General features: G+C 42.8%; 1 protein-coding gene across 1 annotated transcript in view; it reads right to left on the reverse strand.

Annotated features, from left to right (window-relative positions):
* Window positions 1–19,803, reverse strand: part of ALDH7A1 (aldehyde dehydrogenase 7 family member A1) — a 230,707-nt gene that overhangs the window by 10,109 nt on the left and 200,795 nt on the right. The window contains exon 17 of the mRNA XM_069227229.1: window positions 1,509–1,584. Within this exon, the coding sequence (XP_069083330.1) occupies window positions 1,509–1,584 (76 nt within the window). The remainder of the gene's footprint in view (window positions 1–1,508; window positions 1,585–19,803) is intronic.

A 19,803-nucleotide genomic window follows, 5' to 3' on the forward strand; every position in this document is an offset into this window, starting at 1 on the left:
TGGCCCACCGCCCTAGGCCCCGCACCCACCCCCGCAAATCACGCACGCAACCTCGGCATCATCCTGGACCCCTCCCTCTCCATGACACAGCAAATCAATGCTCTAACCCTCCTACTGCTTCCACAAACTCCGCACTCCAAAAAAAAAAAATAATAATCCTTCAAATGGATTCCCCCAGAAACCAGGAAGACAGTCACCCACGCACTCATCAGCAGCAGACTGGACTACGGCAACGCCTTCTACGCCGACACCACACTCAAACTCAAACTCCAGAGAATCCAGAACACAGCCGCACACCTCGTCCTTGGCCTCCCCCGCCACGAACGAATCTCACCACACCTCAAATCCCTTCACTGGCTCCCCATAGACAAGAGAGTCACATTCAAGATCCTCATCCACGCACACAAATCCCTCCACAACACCGGCCCAACCTACCTCAACGAAAGAGTGAACTTCCACACTCCCACACGCAACCTCCGATCAGCCGACCTCGCCCTAGCCACAGTCCCCCGCATCCAACGCACCACCACAGGAGGCAGGTCCTTCTCCTACCTCGCCCCCAAAACCTGGAACTCCCTCCCCACCAACCTTCGCAAAACCAAAGACCTCCTTCTCTTCAGAAAGAACCTCAAGACATGGTTGTTCGATCAGTGACCCTCCCTGCCCCCCCCTCACATCCCCTGCCCCCCCCCTGCGCCTTGAGACCCTCACGGGTGAGTAGCGCGCTCTACACATTTTTTTGATTGATTGATTGATTGGTGGCTTGGGCCACGTAGCTATAATAGCCTCAGCAAGGACCTTGCAAAATTATAGCGCAAGCTCAGTAGAGTTGATGGCCCAGGTTTCAAAATGTCTGTTTTTAAGTTTGCCTTGGTTTCCATTAAAGGAAAATGCACATCCTAAACCTCTGTGGCTCTCTAAGCAGCAACCGCAAAAGGATACACTCTTCTCAGAAGAGGGGGCAAAATGGTGAATTCAATTCAGTTCAAGTGTCTCATCCGCTAGCATTCTGGAGGTCGAGATAGAGGCCAGTATCAGTGTAAGGAAAGAGGAAGTAAATAGTCTGCCTTCTCATTGTCATCTCTGTTGTGGAGAGCCTGTCCGAGCCCCTTGAAACTGATGTGAACAAGTAGAGAAACTGTTCCTGTGCGACCCAGTTACATAAAGTTGCAAAACACATAAAGGGAATGAGGTGTGAACAGAGGAATTATCGCTTTCACAACTGTAATCTGACAATACTATGTTCAACTGACCCCAGGGCAGATTCCATTGTTTCGTGTCAGAGCAGAAAATGCCTGGGAGTTTAAATTATTATTCACTAATAAGATGACTAGAGATGCTACCGTGTATGTCAACAGCCACAAGCACAAACAAGTTTCTTGAAAATTATAGTTAGCGAGTGCTTAAGAGTCCCTTGCAGCGAAGCTGCCGTTTACCACAAAGAAGTACTTTTTCTACCTAGTGATCACCCTGTACTTTAAAATACCCCACACATAGATGCCACTTACCAAGTAGATCTCCTCATATAATGCTTCCATGCATCGCTGCCAGATTCCCTTCCGCCACCGGTATGCTTCTCGCCACCTACAATGCACCAAAGCTATTACTTTACGCACTGCCAGTATATACGCATATACAAAACTTTATTTGAATAGTAGGCACCCAGAAAGAAGACTAGACGATATTTAATTGAAAATAGAAAAGAACTTTAGAAATATGTGATTTTCTATGTATTTATTTGCAACAGCGCTTGTGCAGCTACAAAGGTTTCAAGAAGCTAACGGACAACAAGCACTGAAGAAGCCAATAGGTCTCACCTTTGGCATCTATTGACTTTTCTAATGCGTTTTAGTCCTGCTGCACATCATCATCATCTCCATGTGCAGCATGGATAAAGAATTTGAAAAAAGGCCTTTGACACAGCCGGTGGAGCCATTTAGATTACGTGCGCATCACGCATGCGTAGCTGTGGTGGGATGGTATTTTGTTGCGCAATGAGTTTGTCTACGCAGACATGAAATACATATCATCTGCATATATAGTACGTAGTACTGGGAAAGAACCCACACCAGGGGTCGCATTCGGATGTTAAAGAACAAGGAAGGTAGTGATGGACTTTGTTAGATGCTGGATAAGTGATGACTTTCATTGACAAAGAGGATGCACAGATTCTGACGTGACTCTAGTTTAAACAGAATGAATAGCACGACTGAAGAGCAGCACCAGTAACTCCCACCCACTGTGCCAGGAGCCTCAGAAGTATTTTGTGGACCAGGATGGGGGAAAGCCACAAATAAATTGAGCAGAATTAGGATTTCTGGCATACTTCGTGTTAAGAGATGAAACAACACTTTCAACGATGGTCGCTATTGTGGTTTCTTTCCCATTCCCTGGTTTGAAGCTTCTTTTTTTGGCTGTTTAGTAGATTCAATATTCTTGGGGCCGACACGTGACTGCTTCCTTGCTGATTTTGCGTATGAATGGGAAATTCGAGATAGGTCTGAAATTAGCCACTCTAGCTTACCGGTGGTTATTAATTTGTTTAATAAGTATTGGTCCAATCTGCAGCCAACACAGCCTCCCTTGCAATACAGAGCTTACATGGTGATTTCAGTCTTGTCCGGGACACATCCTTTCGTGCACCAACCTACAGGGACCCCGCTCTCACAGGCAATCCTTGAGTGCGTCCTAGAGACCCTAATAACACTTACACTCTAGCGACTCTTGTGGTTTGAGGCCCTTTTGAAAGCTCAGTCACAAAACGGAGCCATGACCAGCACCAACCACTCAATATTATTCCATCTCTCCGACTGCTGGAAGCTGCTGAGCACACTAATATCCCTGTCCCATTGAGTGTGACTACTGCTATTTATTTGGACTTCCTGATTCACTAGGAATATCGCTGGAGCAAAGGGCCAACGAAGCAATCTGTTTGTAGTGGGGTTGATTATGGTCTGTCCCTGTAGTCACTTGAATCCTGCTCTTGTATGCACGGTGTCCTCGTCGGAAGGCATTCATTGCTCTGCCTTGCTGACTTTTAAAAGAACCTGGTCTTGACTGTCAGATGATTAATAATATCCTGGGCGCTATATGTACACTGCTCCTTAGGCGTCAGTGCAGACTACTTCAGGAGTGGCTTAAATACCTCCATCTATAATTACTAAAGATTACCCTGTTGTGCAAGAGGTGGTGAAACAAAACGATGGATAGCAAGTGGCTCTAATTTAGGAATGTTCACTATCAGTTTGGCAAATATCAGAATGTGCTCCAGGCTCTGTATGAGGGCATCAATATCTGCAGGGCTCAGGGCGTTATTAACCTGTGAATGTAACTTTCCAGCGCTAACACGTCTCAAACATGTAAATGCATTATTTTGACTTCGATCTAGGAATCCTTAGAATAGTAAAACAGAGCAGATGGAGTATATTAGGCCAACCAGCCGCTGGGTCGGTCTTCCGTGAACAACGAACGACAGGATGGGTACAACACACCTAGACACACATGGAAATAACTGCACACAACCACAACTACCCAGAGGCCTGAAACAAGTCAGGTCAAACATTATTATATAAAAGGTACCGAACTGGATTATTACAGATTAAGCTTGGAGAGCCTTTTGACCTGTTAACTCTGCTGCTACCTATAAACAACACTAAGTCTTTATCCATTATACATTTGTAATAACACTTTGTACATTAGGTTTATGGAAAGTACTTTTCACCACACGGGGGGAATTTTGAAAGAAAGCAAGCAGCAAAGTTAACAAGTGATCGGCAGCATGAACTACACATTCATTTTATGCAAAATCTTCTAGATCGTGGACGTTTCAAGAAGCTGAGAGTCCTGCTCAAAAGGAATATATCCATCAAAATTATACAGCAGAACTTCTGCCACATGAAAGTACAAAAATGCTTGAATAAACACAAAGTTTTTAGAAAACCCCAATCATCAGAGCTGGAAGAAGGCAAAGTGAAAGAGCCTGGGAGCTGCAGGGGAAAAGGTCTGGATGTTAGTGCAATGGAAGTTTCAACCGAGCAGCGAACTGCTGCCATTGTAAAAAGGCATAAAAAGCTCCCAGAATCCGACCAAAATATTAAAATAGGGGTACAAGTACACAAACAGTTGTTGAATCGGAAGGCATGAGGGCCTAATCCCAGCTAGGGGTACCCTCCATTTTGGGAACGCACAGCACTAAGATGTAAACCTTTAGGGTGCCGAGGGGCTAGTGGAAACACTGAATGTTATGAGCCCACATCGTGGTTGGAAGGGACAAGAGGGCAATCACATTTTCTGCTGTTAAAGCCCTGCGCCAGTTGATCACAGCTTCAGCAGGCACAGCCCAATACAGGATTATCACAACATGCAAGAACAGCCCTGACTGGGCCTTTGCAAACAAACTATTTTGGAGCCATGGTTCCAATGTGGAACCATAGGGAGAGTTTGGGGACCTTCTGACGCCCAGCATGCTTCAGCCCTCTGCTTCTCTGGGCACCAGACACCAGGGACGTGGTGCCCGTCTCTCATTTCCAGACAGTCTCTCCTCCTGCAGGGTGGGCTCCTTCTTTCTCTCAGCAGACAGGCTTCAACACCTCAGGACAATTATACAGCTCTTCCAGCAAGAGATAAGGACTTCAGGTTATGTCACTCTCCCCTACGAGAGACCGGCAACCTGGTTGTGCAGCTGCCTTCTAACTACTCTGTGGAGCTCTCCCTTCCTTGGCCAGAGGACTTGGAACTGGACCAACAAGTGGGGTAGTGAGGGTCCCACTTTTATACTTAACTGCCAGACAAAGTGTGAATCCACTGTCTGAAAATGTAGGACTGATTTAGGGCGATTCTCCTTTCAAATGTCCTTTCGAGGTTGTTTTGCAGCGGGTCTTTGGGCAGAGTGAGGTTCCTCAAAGCAGGGCTGTTTTCCTCCTGGAGCACCCACAACAGAAGTACAAATAGGTGTACGGCTTCTGCACAAGGCTGTTGTCAGCCCAACTGAAGGTGTAAGAATAATCAGGGGGAAGGCAAAAGGGGACGCCTCGTTGAAATGTTTTCTACATTTCACAATAGATACTGCACAGTTCCGCTACTCACCCACCAAATTAAAGTGTTCCGAAAGACTAATTAGCAAATGCTTGATAACAAACGATCCTATCTCCCTTCCCTCACTTCTGTGTTTAGGTCTCCCCCTTCTAGCTACAAGAATATGAGCAATACCCTTTATGCGACCACAGCTCTCACCTCCATCTTTCATAAGGTCATGCCAAGGGTGTGTGTGTGTGTGTGTGTGTGTGTGTGTGTGTATATATATATATATATATATATATATATATATATATATATACATACACCCCCCCCCCCCCTTTAAGATGAGGGACCTATATAAAAAGGGCTGGGCACACTATTAGTTCTCAAAACATGATGTTGACACTACTGCTCTACATGTTAAATGAGGGCAAACTTGGTGCACCTCTTCAGAGAACTGGACATATCCAGGACCTACAATAGACAGGGTCAGGTCTAGATCACTGTGCATTTGTTACATTAGTGCGACACTATAACCAAAACGTTAGGTTCTTAGATATAAACAGTCAGGCACTCATGCCAGAGGAACATGCCCTTTTGCCATATAGGGGCCATTATTGTACCAACAAAAACTATGGGTCTCAATGAAACAATTAGATATAAAGGATGTATCTTGGACACAATTGTTGTGACAACACACAATTAAGTGTGACAGCCTTACAGATCGCAATTTTAGTCTATGAACACATTCGTACTACTGGAAATTATATTCTACATTTGAGTGCCCATGATCATATATTTTGGCCTTCCATGGATTGTTTGGAATTGCATACATCATACTCAAACAATACCCCAGAATAAATGTAACTTAAAAGAAAACAACAAATAACAGTGAATGCTGAGAATATGTTTTTAATCACAAACAAATCTATTGTTTAATTGGGGGAGGGGTTGGGGGCGTTCAAAGAATAACACACAGGCTTACAATGCTAGCAGCTCAGGGTAGGAGGAGGAGAAACCTGCTGGAAGGGTAACAAGTATTGGCAAAACCAATACGTCTCCCTTCTTTTGTGTTGTTATTTTTAAGAATAAATTAGCATTCAATTGAAAAGCTACAGTTGCACTTTCCTGAGAAGACTGCAGTACCTTAAGCCATTACTAGAGATCACTAAATAAATATAAACATAAACGATTGCTGAAGCAGGATGAAGTATCTTAGACTGTAACAAGAGATAACTTAAATCAGACACAAAAGAATGCTGGAACAACCTGCAATGCCTTGCAAAGCCATTATTAAAGGTCTCATATGATTCAATAACAGACTACGCAAACTCCGGATACCAGAGAATTATGAACAATGCAGATGAAAGAAAGGAACAATTGTAAATAATCGCGGATGTGCAATCACAGTGAGAATGTGGCTTCAACTTATAAATGTGTGCATTCGCCTTTGCGAGTCTTACGACGTTTACTTGTTTTCTGGGGCCCAAATAGGTACCTCACTGCTGGTTACTGCCGGGAATAGTCTTTGAGCCGTTGGGTGCACCTATTGTACACTTCTCAATAGGTCACTGTAATATTTATATGTAGTACCTATAAATACATTCTCAACGAGCATTTTCCAGAATGTAATGGCAGCAGCCACTAATGTGAAGTGAGTAAAGTGAGAGGAGGGGATGAGCATACAACAGAGTGGGTCAGAAACCAGATACAAGGCAGTGATGGGGATGAACATAGGAGTGACAGGCAGAGGGGAGGGTGCCTTACCTCCACTTGGCTTCTAAAATCATTTTGACGATTCTTGAACTTCTCTTGTTGGGTAATGGTGCCAAAACAACATTGCAACAGATGACATGATGTGGTACTAAAACGTTTATGATTTGATTTCCATGTCAAGATTGGTTCTCAAACAGAACATGTTTGAAAATGCCTTTTTGTATGGCAGTCTATTTTTTTTTTGGTTGATGCTACTGTTTTTTTGGCTGTACATTGAAATACTGCTAACCAGGCCCCAGTGCATGTGCTCTGACCCCTAAACCATGTTGCAATTGGTTACCCTCCTGACTGACATTTAACTTAACTACAACTCCGTAGTACATGGTACAAAAGTGTACCCAGGGCCTGTAGGTCAAGTGACTATGCAAAACATGTCTCCAGGCCTGCTTGTGCAGACCGGGTGTGCGGTTTTAAAACTGCCAATTGGATGTTTATTTTGGCAGGACTAAATCTTCCTCTTTAACACTTATAAGTCAGCCCTAAGGTAGAACCTAAATGCCCATAGGGTAGAATGCATTGTACTTAAAAGTATGACCTGTATATTTTATGTTTTGTGTGTCTTGGCACTGAAAAACCTGCAAAGTAGTTTTTCACTATGTCATGGCTGGTTCTCCCATAGGAAAGCATAGGGTTACATTAGAACACCTTTTAATGCATAAAATGATTGAATGACTCACTTTAATAGTAATTAAAAATCCAACTTAATGGTCAAGTCTAATTATTATTACTATTTTGAAAAATACACTTTTAGAAAGTTGTATATTCCTGCTGAGCAGAATGTGCCTTTCTGCCAGTGTTCACTGTCAACCAGGAGCTAAATGGCTCTTTGATTAGGTGTGATGTGGCTTCCAGAGCAGAGACAAAAGGAGATGGCCTGACCTTCCCTTGACAACATGGCCATATTGGCTGTGCCCAGCAATGTAATTAACTTCAAAAGGATGCCTATCCTGTCACAGGCAAATGTGGCTCACACCTAGGCCAGCCCTCTTTTTTGTCCTACCAATGGCAGAGGTGGCGCCCCCCAGAACTTGTTGTGAGTAACCACAATGGAGGGTTTGCACATTATCAACCCCACACTTCTGGTTGAGTACCTAAATCTCTGCACAGGGCAAGGAAGGTTCTGGAAAAAAAAGGTTCTGCACTGTTGTATTTAAGGAGAGAGGAGCACTGTGGTATAGTTTACAGAAAAACACGAAGTAAGTGCTGCAAAAGTGGATAGGGTCATCCCTGGGAGCTTTCTCCCCATTGTTTAGGGAGTGGCAGGTGTTTCCCCTGCCCATGGGCGTACATTGATCATAAATGAGGCACCCCTAGTACCCTCTCCAGAACGCCTCTGGATCTGTGGAAGACAGAAGAAGGGCTGGACCTGCTCCCACTTGTACCCAGGACTGAGAAGTGGACACCAAGGGCCAGTTGGCTGACGTGGTATGCCATAAGGACACAAATGCTGCAAGAAGCCAAATTTCCTGAAGAGTCCAGCTACCCAGATCCAAATTGACCTGCCCTAGACTCTGCTGGTGACTTCTACTGAAATGATACATGGTGTCCTTAAGGTTCTGGGTCCATCAGATAAATGTTAGTGTGTTCTTCTGTAGAACCATAAAATTTGTGTCTTAGAAACATTTTCAAGGATTTTTGCCTGGAAAACTGACAGAAGACCCGGACAAACCTGGAAATTCAATCCTCTGAAGGTGCATTGCCACTGGGCCAAAGATTTAAGTTGCTACCACTCAGAGCTTTTCACAGAAGCAAATCTAATTCAGAAAGACATTGCAAAAAAGGTATCAAGCCTTATTTGGCTACAGCTTGTAGCCTTGCCATGCTGAAGGAATCCGAGCTCCAAAAAATGAGGCTAAGTCCAATGGGCTGAATCCTCATAGGAAAGAGCCAAAAGTATCTGGCCGGTGAAGGACCTCCCCTTCGGTGTGAATTATGAATTTCTCCCGCTCAGAGCTTTCTTACCAAAAGTCAATGGCTCCAACAGAACTTTATTCAATGCTATCTGGCCTTGTAGAGCCCATCTCGACAACAGCCTGTTGCCTTGCCGAAGACTTTTTACTTCTATTACAGAGACTAAATCAAAAGGGTAAACTCTCCGTCTAGGACAAATCTGCTCTTTTATCCAACCAGTGCTCCATCACAGTGGCCATAAGCCTTACCCTCGTCCTGGTCTAGTGCACCAGTTGCATGCGGTTGGCGCTTTTTTGTGCTGTTTTTATTTAAAACTTTAAAAATTGATATCTCTGGTTTCTCTTATTGGATTTTTGTAGTTTTGGCATCATGCTGTTCATTAAAATATTCTCTACTTTAATCAATCGGAGTGGATTTCTATTGTGTTGTGTTTTCGACTTTGACTGTTGTGGCATTTCTAAATGCTTTACAAATTTTCTTAGTTAAGCCTATGTGCTCGGTGCATTAGCTCCTAGGGGTTGAACTCAGGTTTAAATAACTGAAATCTTTACTGGACCTAACCAGAATAGTAACATTATTACTTGTGGTAGACTACCATCCACCCCAACTAATAATCCAATTTCTCAAAGAAAAGTTATCAAAATCAACTGTTAAAATACAGAAAAGGTTTTCCAATTGACATCAGGTACATGTTCGAAACCAGGCACATTTTCGAAACTCAAAAAGCTCAAAAACTACAGACTTGGAGTAAACCAAAAAATGTCCTGTTCAGATTGAAGTTTTATTTTGAGCAAAGTTTTGTCTTAAAGTTTAAACACATTTTTGTAATGCAAACATCTCACAAGCTCCTGATTTACAGTAAATCAAAAAATGAGCCAAGATGCATCTTCATGTCAATTTTAGTGTCATCCCATTCAGCAGTGCAAAAGAAAGCACCCATACCATACATAAAACAGGCAATGCTACTTTTGTATCATTCCAAGTTACATCACAGATCTGCCAAATTTTGAATGGAAGAATCTGAGACGAATGTGTCTAATGCAACCCAAGTTTTGTCCTGTTTGACACAAACATGCACAATCTATTTTCACTGAAAAAACAAATGTTAGAGAGATGCAATAGTTAGGTGAAAATGTAAGCTACAAAATACCATTTGAAAAAAACAAAAAACAAAAAAACACTGATATTCACCAGGGTGGTGTCAGGGTAGATTTGTTTTTAGGGGCGAGTTGATGGGGTCGGGGTATTTTTTTTTTTTTTTTTTAGGGGCAGGGTGGTCGGTATAATGTGGGTTTAGGGGCGGGGTCAGGGTAGTTTTGTTTTGAGGGGTGGGGGGTCAGGTTAGTTTTTAGGGCTCAGGGTGGGGGTGTCGGATTGTTCAGTTTTTAGGGGTGGGGTCAGGGTGGTTTTCTTTTTAGGGTCGGGTGGGGGGGTCGGGGTAGTTTTGTTTTTAAGGGTGGGGGCGTCAGGGTAGTTTAGTTTTTAAGGGCAGGGGTCGGGGTTGTTTGGTTTTTAGGGGCGGGGTGGGCAGTCGGTTGTTTTTGGGGCACTGGGGGGTTCGGGAAGGATTTAGGGCTTAGTGGGTGCGGGGTAGTTTTGTTTTTAAGGGGATGGAGATCGGGTAGTTTTGTTTTTAGGGGAAGGTGGGGGAATCAGGGTAGTTTGGTTTTTAGGGGTGGGGTTGGTTGTTTTCAGGGCAGGTGGGGGGTGTCGGGGAATGTTTTAAGGTTCAGGGTGGGTGGGGGTGTTGGGGTAGTTTTGTTTTTAGGGGTGGGGTAGTTTTGTATATAGGGGTGGGGGTGAGGGTAGTTTTGTTTTGAGGGGCAGGGTGGGAGGGGTCGGGAATGTTTTAGGGTCCAGGGTGGGTGGGGGTGTTGGGGTAGTTTTGTTTCTAGAGGCGGGGCAGCTTTGTATTTAGGGGTGGGGGTCAGGGTAGTTTTGTTTTGAGGGGTGGTGGGTCGGGGTAGTTTTGTTTTTATGGTGGGTGGGGAGGTCAGGGAAGGTTTTAGGTCTCAGGGTGGGTGGGGGTGTCCGGGTAGTTCAGTTTTTAGGGGTGGGGGATTGGGTAGTTTTGTTTTTAGGGGCGGTGTGGGGGAGGTCGGGGAAGTTTTTTTTTTAGGGGCGGTGGGGCAGTTTTGTTTTTAGGGGCAGAGATGAGGGGGTTGGGGTAGTTTTGTTTATAGGGTGGGGTCAGGGAAGGTTTTAGGGCTGTGGGTGGGTGGGGATGTCAGGATAATTTTGTTTTTAGAGCTGCTGGGGGCTCAGGGAAGATTTTGGGGCTCAGTGTGGTATGGGGTGGTTCAGTTTTTAGGGGTGGGAGGGATCGGGATAGTTTTGTTTTCACAGGCCGGGTGTGGGGAGTCGGGGTAGTTCAAGTATTAAGGGTGGGGTACTGGCAGCCTCAGGACGGGTGGTATGCCGTTCCCACACATGCCTTTACTAGGCATGCTTTTACAATGAAAAATCATTGTAAAGGCATTCGTAGTAACGCGATCGTTGTTCAGGCATGAGTGGTTCCCGCATGTGTTGTTCCATCATACATTCCAACATGCACAGTGATGTCATTAATGGTGTCACTTCAGATGTCATCTGTGATTTTATCAATTATATCATAAAACATGTCATGAGTGATGTAATATGTGAGGTCATAAACCATGCATGGCAATTGTGCAAGTTAGAGTTACGTTAATTTCAGAGTTTTTTTTTCTTCAATTTAAATGGTATTTTAACTGACATTTTTACCTAATTATAACATTAAGTTAGCCTTTGTTTTTTTTCAGTGAATTTTGAACATAGAATAAGGTATTAAAATGACTAACTACATCACTTTAACCTTTTTTCCTGTGAATTTCTCTGGATTTCTGTATCATAAAATAAGAGTTTATTACCATAACTATCTATCCCTATCGTGCATAGCTTTTGGGTGTACAAGGAAGGTAGTTGGAGGCAGGGTCACCACTCTGAAGGCAGCCAAGCACATTTACCCCTCCCCACCTCCCAAAAGAATTGCTGGGCAATAACCCAAGGTTGCTCAACATCAACAGACACCCACCCAAATTATTATTTAAATAAATCTATATATAGTCCCACTGTAATCTTGGGTTAAGTTTGTGGTACTCGTGCAAATTATTGCGGGGGTGAGAAGGAAGCCGTGCTGAGCACTGCAGAGCCACCAAAAATACAAAAGTTTGCACTGTGACCCCATTTTCCCTCACAAGGGCCAGGGAGTCAGGTACCCCTAACCTGCCCCCTTATATTTTGTTTTATTGTAATTTTTAGGGATGAGGACAGAGTCCTAAAATGTCAGCAGCACCATTTCTCTTTAAGTTGCAGGCTGCCAATCAAAGCACTAGTCCTAGCCCCATGGGACCAGCTAATAAGAATTTGTCATTCTTTTCCCTTTGCACTCACTCTGTGTTATTGGGTCACTAGATATCTATAAATATTGATGTTTAATTTCTCTCAAACAGCTAAACTGATTCTCACCAAATCACAAAAAGCACTCTTTCCAGTTAAAAATCAGCCCAATTTGGTGTACTTCCATTCAAATGTTTTGGCTGTTGTGTGGTCTAAAGCTCCCATGGGAAATTTCATGGGAGAAGCATGTTTTGGGACTCCGCTCTATATTGCAACCCCAAAACATTACAGGAAATGAAGGCGGTGGATGAACCTCTTATGGTAATAAAAGCCACAACTTCCCAACTAGACTGCTTATGACCTCACACACGATCTGACAGTTGCCATCCAAATAATCACATAAAATACCTTAAACAAATTGGGTTTTGGAAAGGTGTACATAGAGATGAAAGCTGTAAAAAGTGATTGTAGGCTAGGGGAAAATGTAAGGGCACACAGACGCTGCAAGTCAGCAATTCTACAGAAACCTCCGTGCTCAACAGGAATGATTCCTCCCAGGATCAATATATTCGATCAGACTGATGTAAAGACTTGAAGAAAGGTGCAAAGGACTGAAAAACAACTGAGCTTCTGGTGTTTTTGCTTTTATAGGATAAAGTAAGTATATATTACAATGTGGTCGTTGCCACTATGCAGTTATGTTTCAGCTACACTTTCCACTGAAAAGGTATTTTTTGATTTCCCTGTAACTTTTTACCCTTGTTGATGGATTTGCATGAAACGTAATCTATTAACTTAGGGCCTGATTTAAAGTTTGGTGGATGGAGTTAGTCTGTCACAAACATGACAGATGTCCTGTCAACCGTATTACGATATCCATCACATTTTTGACGGAGTAATCTGGCCGCCATTCTCTAATTAAGGCCCTTTGTGTTCTAGGGCTCGACATACTAAGTTTTGTAATGATTTGTGCAGGGGGGAAAAATTAAGTGGAATGAACATTGATGTGTTTTCCTATTTCAGCTCCCATAAGAAATTTTGCTCAGGCTTACAGCTCAAATGGATAAATGAATTTAAACCAAACGTGTCAGAAAAGCAGACGTTTACTCAGAAAACGTCCTTGTGTGCGTTTGTTATAAATACATTTTGTAGTTTTAGAGATAATACTACTTTAAAAAGGAGTTGGGAAGGACTGAAAGGGTTAACGGTTTTGTATCTCTACCGTTTTAGTCCCTAGAGTTTCAAAGACTCTAAGCCACAGAATAAGATTAAAAGAAGAGGAAGAATTTTTCACTGATTGACCACTGCAGGTCCTCGGACAACAAAACACGTCCTCAGACTCCTCTGACTGGTTGGCTGCATCAGTAAAGTTATTATAGAGTCTGCCATTTCTGGGGCAGCTGCATGATCCCCCCGTGCATAAAAAAGGCAGGAGGAGGCAGGGTAAACATAACTTCATTCCCAATGCATTGATGAAAAAATATATATATAAATGAGTGCAGAAGTGTGGGAATGTGTTAAAGTATACACCAGCGCAGGAACATTATTTAGAAGTCATGTTTATTCACCAACATCGGACATCATAAAACACAGCGTCTCCTGGCTCCCTCCTCCTTTCAACTGTTGTTCCAACATTCCACCAGTTGCCAGGTGGCCACGTCAGTGTTAGAATATCACTAGGTCATGTTGGAGAAAACCCATAACACATCTTTCTCCCAAAAAAGAACAAAACAATTATACATACTTTCCCCAGGTAACGTATTAAACTTAGTATCCTAAGAGAAGGACAAAATGACTGTGTTGAAAAAATATGTTTCCCTACAGTAATATAAGCAGGTAGGTAGGAATTAATGCTCTAAATACTTTTTCTTTAAAATTGTTGCTCAAAATTTCTTTGGTTCAATATAACAAAAACATGTGGACATGGCATCCGAATAACCTGTTTCTACATTGTCACAATATTATTAATACCACTTTAAACTCTCAGTTCATACTCTAAGAGATGCGAGGGTGTCCTTGTTTGTGTGATTCGACACAGAGGTTACTCACTCTTCTGAAGATTCTCATTGGGGGTACTTTCACAAGTGATCCTAATGTCACACCTGGCCAGTCTCGACATACTCCATACTCTTCCATCACACACCTTGACCACATCTTTGTTTTACTCTAACAATGCGTTTAGGGCCCCGGTACTTGGATTTCCCTTTAGATGACCACCCTTGTTTCTTTATGAAACACAATCACCCACACGCCAATTCCTCTTGTAAACCCTGATCTTGTTGTCGAAGAACCTCTTAAACTTAGAATAATGTTCCTCCACTTCTTGAGAGTCCAACACTTTCAAACCATCCACTCCCTTAAGCCAGACAGGATTTAGTTTAAATCCTACTAGTCTTCCCCTCAAACACTGAAAAGGGGAAAGTTTAGACATCATACTAGGTGTGTTACAGTGTGCTCACAATTTCTCTCAAAGTACCCCTTTAGGGGGAATTTTCCTTTCCATACCCAATTGGGCAGCTGCCCTGACCAATGTGTTCATGGCCTCCAACAACCCATTAGCTTGTGGAGAATACCATGCTGTGCGTAAATGGACAACCCCTATATCTTCCAAGAATTCCCTCATTTCCGCTGAGACAAACTGTACTCCACTGTCTGTGATCACGGTTTTGGGAATAACTTCTGAGGCAAATACATCTTTCAAGAACTCTATCACACTCTTGGTGGTCACCATATTTATGCCACACACAGTCACCCAGATTTATAGTCAATAAGGACCAACACAAATCTTTCCTTTTGAGCTACCATCTCAAAAGGTCCCACTGTATCTAGACTTAGCTTGAACCAAGGCCCTTCTGGAACTTCTACTGTTGCGGATGGAGTCATTCTAGTTACTCTTGTTTGGTCATTGGAAGCACACATAAAACAGTCCCTCACCAGCACTTCAACTTGGCTGTCCACTATTGGCCACCAGTACCTCTCCCCGACTCTAGCCATGGTCAAATTCCTGCCCAAATGGCCCTTGTGTGCAAGATTGATAATCTTGTCTCTTAACCCAACTGGAGAGATCATGCTGTGTCCTCTAAATAGATTCTCTTCTTCAATGCATAATTCTTGGCGAACCTTCCAAAGGGCCTAGCTCTTGCATCAAGATCTCTAAAATTAGGCCACCCTGTAACCACCAGTCTCTTGATCAGCTCTCTAGTTTCATCCTTGGCTGCTTCCCTCTCCCATTCGGGTTTCCCAATGGCTGCTTACACACCCACCTCATAGCTTCTCTCTCTACAACTTCCTTGTATAATTTGTTTGAGGGCATCCTGGACAAACAATCAGCTGGAATATTTTTCATATCACGTAAGTACTTAACCTGGTAGTTGAATTCCATGAGACATTCCACCCACCTTTTTATGAGTGGTGAAACATTATCCAGACTTCTGCATCCAAGCAACTGAACTTGGTTTGCAGTCTGTTCTAATGACAAATGGTAGCCCCTATAAGTAGAATGTGAAATGAAGAACAGCCCAAAGGCAGGCCAATGCCTCATGCTCAATCACCGAGTAGCTCTCCTCCGCTCCCTTGAGTGATCGTGAGGCAAAGGCTATCACCCTTTCTTTCCCCTTCAACCATCTGGGACAACACAGCCCCCAACCCTTTAAGGCTTGCATCTGTCGTAAGGTATGTCTGCTTTGTTACATCGAAACGACCAACGGAAGGTATTCTCTCAATTTCATGCTTCACCAATTTGAATGCCTCTTACGCTTCATCAGATCATTCAAACTGTACCCCTTTCTTACAAATCACTCTAATAGGTTGAACCACACTGGCAACTTTTTTAACAAACTTAGAACAAAATTCTGCCATGCCTAGAAAAGATCTGACTTGGTCCTTATTTGTCGAAGATGACACTTAATGGCATCAGCCAGTTCTACCTTGGGACTAATTCCTTCTCCTGAAATTGTGTCCCCAAGAAAACTGACTGACCCTACAGCAAGCTTACATTTCTCTCTCTTGACCGTTAGACCATTATCCCTTAGTCTGGTAAGGACTTTACTGAGGACTTCATCATTTTGTTTTCTGTCCTTCCCAAATAAGAGTATATAATTCTGAAATTACATTTCTGATTCAATGTCCTCCAATACCATTTTCATTAACCTCTGAAAGGACGCAGCCACCGAGGCTAGACCAAATGGCAACCTCTTAAACCTGTAAGCTCTTAATGGTTTGACAAAAGAAGTAAATGCCCTAGATTTTTCATGCAGCATCACCTGGTGATACGCCAAAGACAAATCCATCACACTGAAAACAGTAGCATTTATGATAGATGCCCTGGCTTCCGCTATATTGGGCAAAGGTTTCCGGTCCTCCCAAATTAATTGATTAAGGTTGCTTAGGTCCACAGACATTCACATTTTGGTGCAATTGTCCTTCGGCACAATCACTACAGGAGCAAACCATTTCGAAGATTATTTCTTCGATGAATACCAAGTGTAACTATTTACTGATTTCTTCTTGCAATGGCTTTATCATTAAACTAGGTACTCTCCTCACCTTGTGGACCACTGGCTTCGCCTTTTTTTTTTTTTTAAAGATGATTTCATGTTCGAATCCCTTGAAGCAACCTAATTGTTCTTGGAACACTTCAGGAAACTCATTTACTACATACAGTTCCTCCCCCAATATTACCACCATCATTCCTTGGTCAGGGGCATTTGGGTTACGTATGACCACCAGATCTATTTGGTGCCTCCGCTATAGCAGGTTATCTCCTCTTTTTGCCACGTAAATCTTCCCTACCGTCTCTCTCCCTTTGAAAGTAATTGTCATGACAGTATATCCAATCAGGTCAATCTTCATACCACGCTACCCTTCTGGTGAAATGTCCGGTGGAATGAGAGCAATGCTGCTACTTCCGCAGATCTCTTCCCAAATTTTATTTCTTACCATCTTAAAGGGGGAGCCAGAGTCCACTAGAAGTGTGAGGTTTTTCCCAACAATCTCCACTAGACATTTGGGCATTGTTATGCAGCCTTAATTAATATCTTTATGGGAAGGTCCAATTTGTAGGATTACATCTCCAGAGTCTTGCCACTCATTGACTTTCACACTTCTACATAGGGGTGCAAAAAGGCCCCCTTTTTCCACAATTGCGACACAACAAATTTCTAGCTATGCAACTCTGATTGTTGGATAAATCTAGTGCACTGCAACAGCTAAAACATTCGAATTTAGTATCTCTCCCATTGGTATACCCCCCACTTGTGCCTGGTGCTTCGTCCCTACTGGGTTTAAGAGGACGCTTCTTTGAATTTGGGTTTATAGCTTTCTCTGATATTCTTTTATCTCTCCTACCAGGCTTATCAGACGCTATTGTGCCACAGTTGGAGACTCGGTCCACTCCTACACAAGATGTATTGTTTTTCATTTATTTGACCCACCCTAAGGCACTTTCTACACCTTCCACAATTTCCATTGCCTGCATGTGTGAATGGTTTTTCGCTAACAACTTCTCTTGAACGCTCTGATCATTGGTACATCTCACCAATTGATCTCTGATCAAGGTGCCCGTTAACTCTCCAAATTCGCATGTCTGTGCTAGATATTTTAAGGCTGCAATGTAGTTTGTAACTTTTACATCCTTTGCTTGAATCCTTAAAAACAAATTGTCTCTCTACATGACCACATTTGCGCATGCTCCAAAATGTCTCACTAACATTGTCACAGACATCTCATATAAGTCCCTTAGTTCCCCTTCTACTTTGCCAATCCCTATTTTATCTAGACTTTCATAAATGTTGTGTCCTTCTAATTGTGTAAAAGTACTGCTTGTTTCCTTGCAGCAGAAAATTTCTCCCCACCAATTGCTAAAAAATAAAATAAAATAAAAGTCAAATATTTTCTTCCATTTTATCCATTGTAAAATGGGTTCTCCAGCTTCTGACAGAAATTAAGGGGCTTGAGACATATTGTTTACTGACATCTTTTACACCTGATAAATAATGTAAACACAAACTAAAATATATAACCGATTAAAATAAATAGTTAACACAATAATCTAAAATAACCCAATAAAAAAAATAAAAGGTTCTTTGAGCCAAAGTTACTGGAGTGCCACAAATTCACCAAAATAAAATCTTCAATTCTGCTACCTCTATAAGGCGTTAGAGACTTGCAGTTTTATTTTCCAGGAGCAGACTAGTTGTGCAGACAATCCTCCATGCTTGCTTGAGCTACTGTAGACTCTTGTGATGCTTGCTCAATGAAAACAAGCGCAGAGACACAGGTAATCTTTGTGGGATCGATGATTGTCGGCTCTGGCACAACTCACGAGCCTGACACCGATGTCTAACACTGGAATTTCAGCGCGTGTTTCTTTACGCTAGCACACGCAAGGCACAGACATTTTAATTTTGATTTTGCTGCGCACATTTATTGCCTCGAGCAAACTCCGATGAACGCCATGAAAGGTGACAGTTTGATGAGCATTACCTTTTGACCTTTCCTGATAAGGAATTATGTGCTTACAATGCGGTGCCAGTCTTTACACCAAGATCTCATCCACAGACTATTTAAGCCTAACTTGGCACCAGGAGTCCACAGCCTTGAAAAATAGCCCCAGACTATGGGCATAATTTAGGTATGCTGAGTTCGCACATGAGAAAACATTCTGTTTTGGGTTTCTCCAACGTGACTTACTGACATTCTAACCCTGATGGGGTCACCTGGCAACTGGTGGAAAGTTTTAACGATATTTGAAAGGAGGAAGGAGCCAGGAGATGCTGTGTTTTATAGTTTCCGATGGTGAATAAATGACTTCTAAATACTCTGCCTGTACAGGTGTATACTTTAACATTGTGACAAGCTTTCTGCAAGGGGCATACATAATTTACCAACACCTCTCTGAGTTCACTGAAGAAACGAACATACGTAGGAAATTCTACATGTATCAATCTAGTGACATGCGAGTCCCATGCTTTAAATGTGCAGCGTGTTTAAACTTTTTCTTCGTTAAAAGGGAGAAAAATAATGGGGAGGCTTCATTGTCTCCGAGTAGAGAAGCGAATCAACTTCAAACTACTCGCCCACACCTACAAGGCCTTGCATAACATCGGACCAGTCTACCTGAACCATTGCATCTCCTTCCATAACCCTGCCAGACCCCTCCGTCTGCCCAGCAGGCGCTAGCTACCGTCCCATGCATCCGGAAAACCACTTCCGGAGGAATATCTTTTGCATACCTTGCAGCCAAGAGCTGGAACAACCTGCGCACGCACCTCAGACAAAACCCATCTTCAGGAAAAAAAACTCATAACATGGCTCTTTGAATGAGGCCCAGACCCACCACCAGCACCTTGAGACCCTCAGGGGTGAGTAGTTACGCTTTACAAAAAGTGATTGATTGATTGTGAGCACTTCACTCATGATTAATAGCTCGCTTCTCAGTTGGCCTGGAGACAGAATGATAAGGAATATGAGGATATTACAGAGGTGACTGCAGACACTTAAAAAAGCAATTAAGTAAAAACAATTAAAGGTTTGTTCATGATTAAGCCCCACTACAACTGCCTAACATCCACTTATTAAAACAAGCATAGGTAAATGCATTAAGTTTCACCTATGTGACTAATCTCAGCTCCTGGACATTTTACAAAACCATCATAAATGTTATTTTAAAGTAATATGTATAGTGGAAAGGTGTCATAGGCTATTTGTGCAGCATGTTATGTAACCAAGTCCATGCTCACAGTA

Source organism: Pleurodeles waltl, chromosome 1_1 (assembly GCF_031143425.1).
Source record: "Pleurodeles waltl isolate 20211129_DDA chromosome 1_1, aPleWal1.hap1.20221129, whole genome shotgun sequence".
Lineage (NCBI taxonomy): Eukaryota > Metazoa > Chordata > Amphibia > Caudata > Salamandridae > Pleurodeles > Pleurodeles waltl.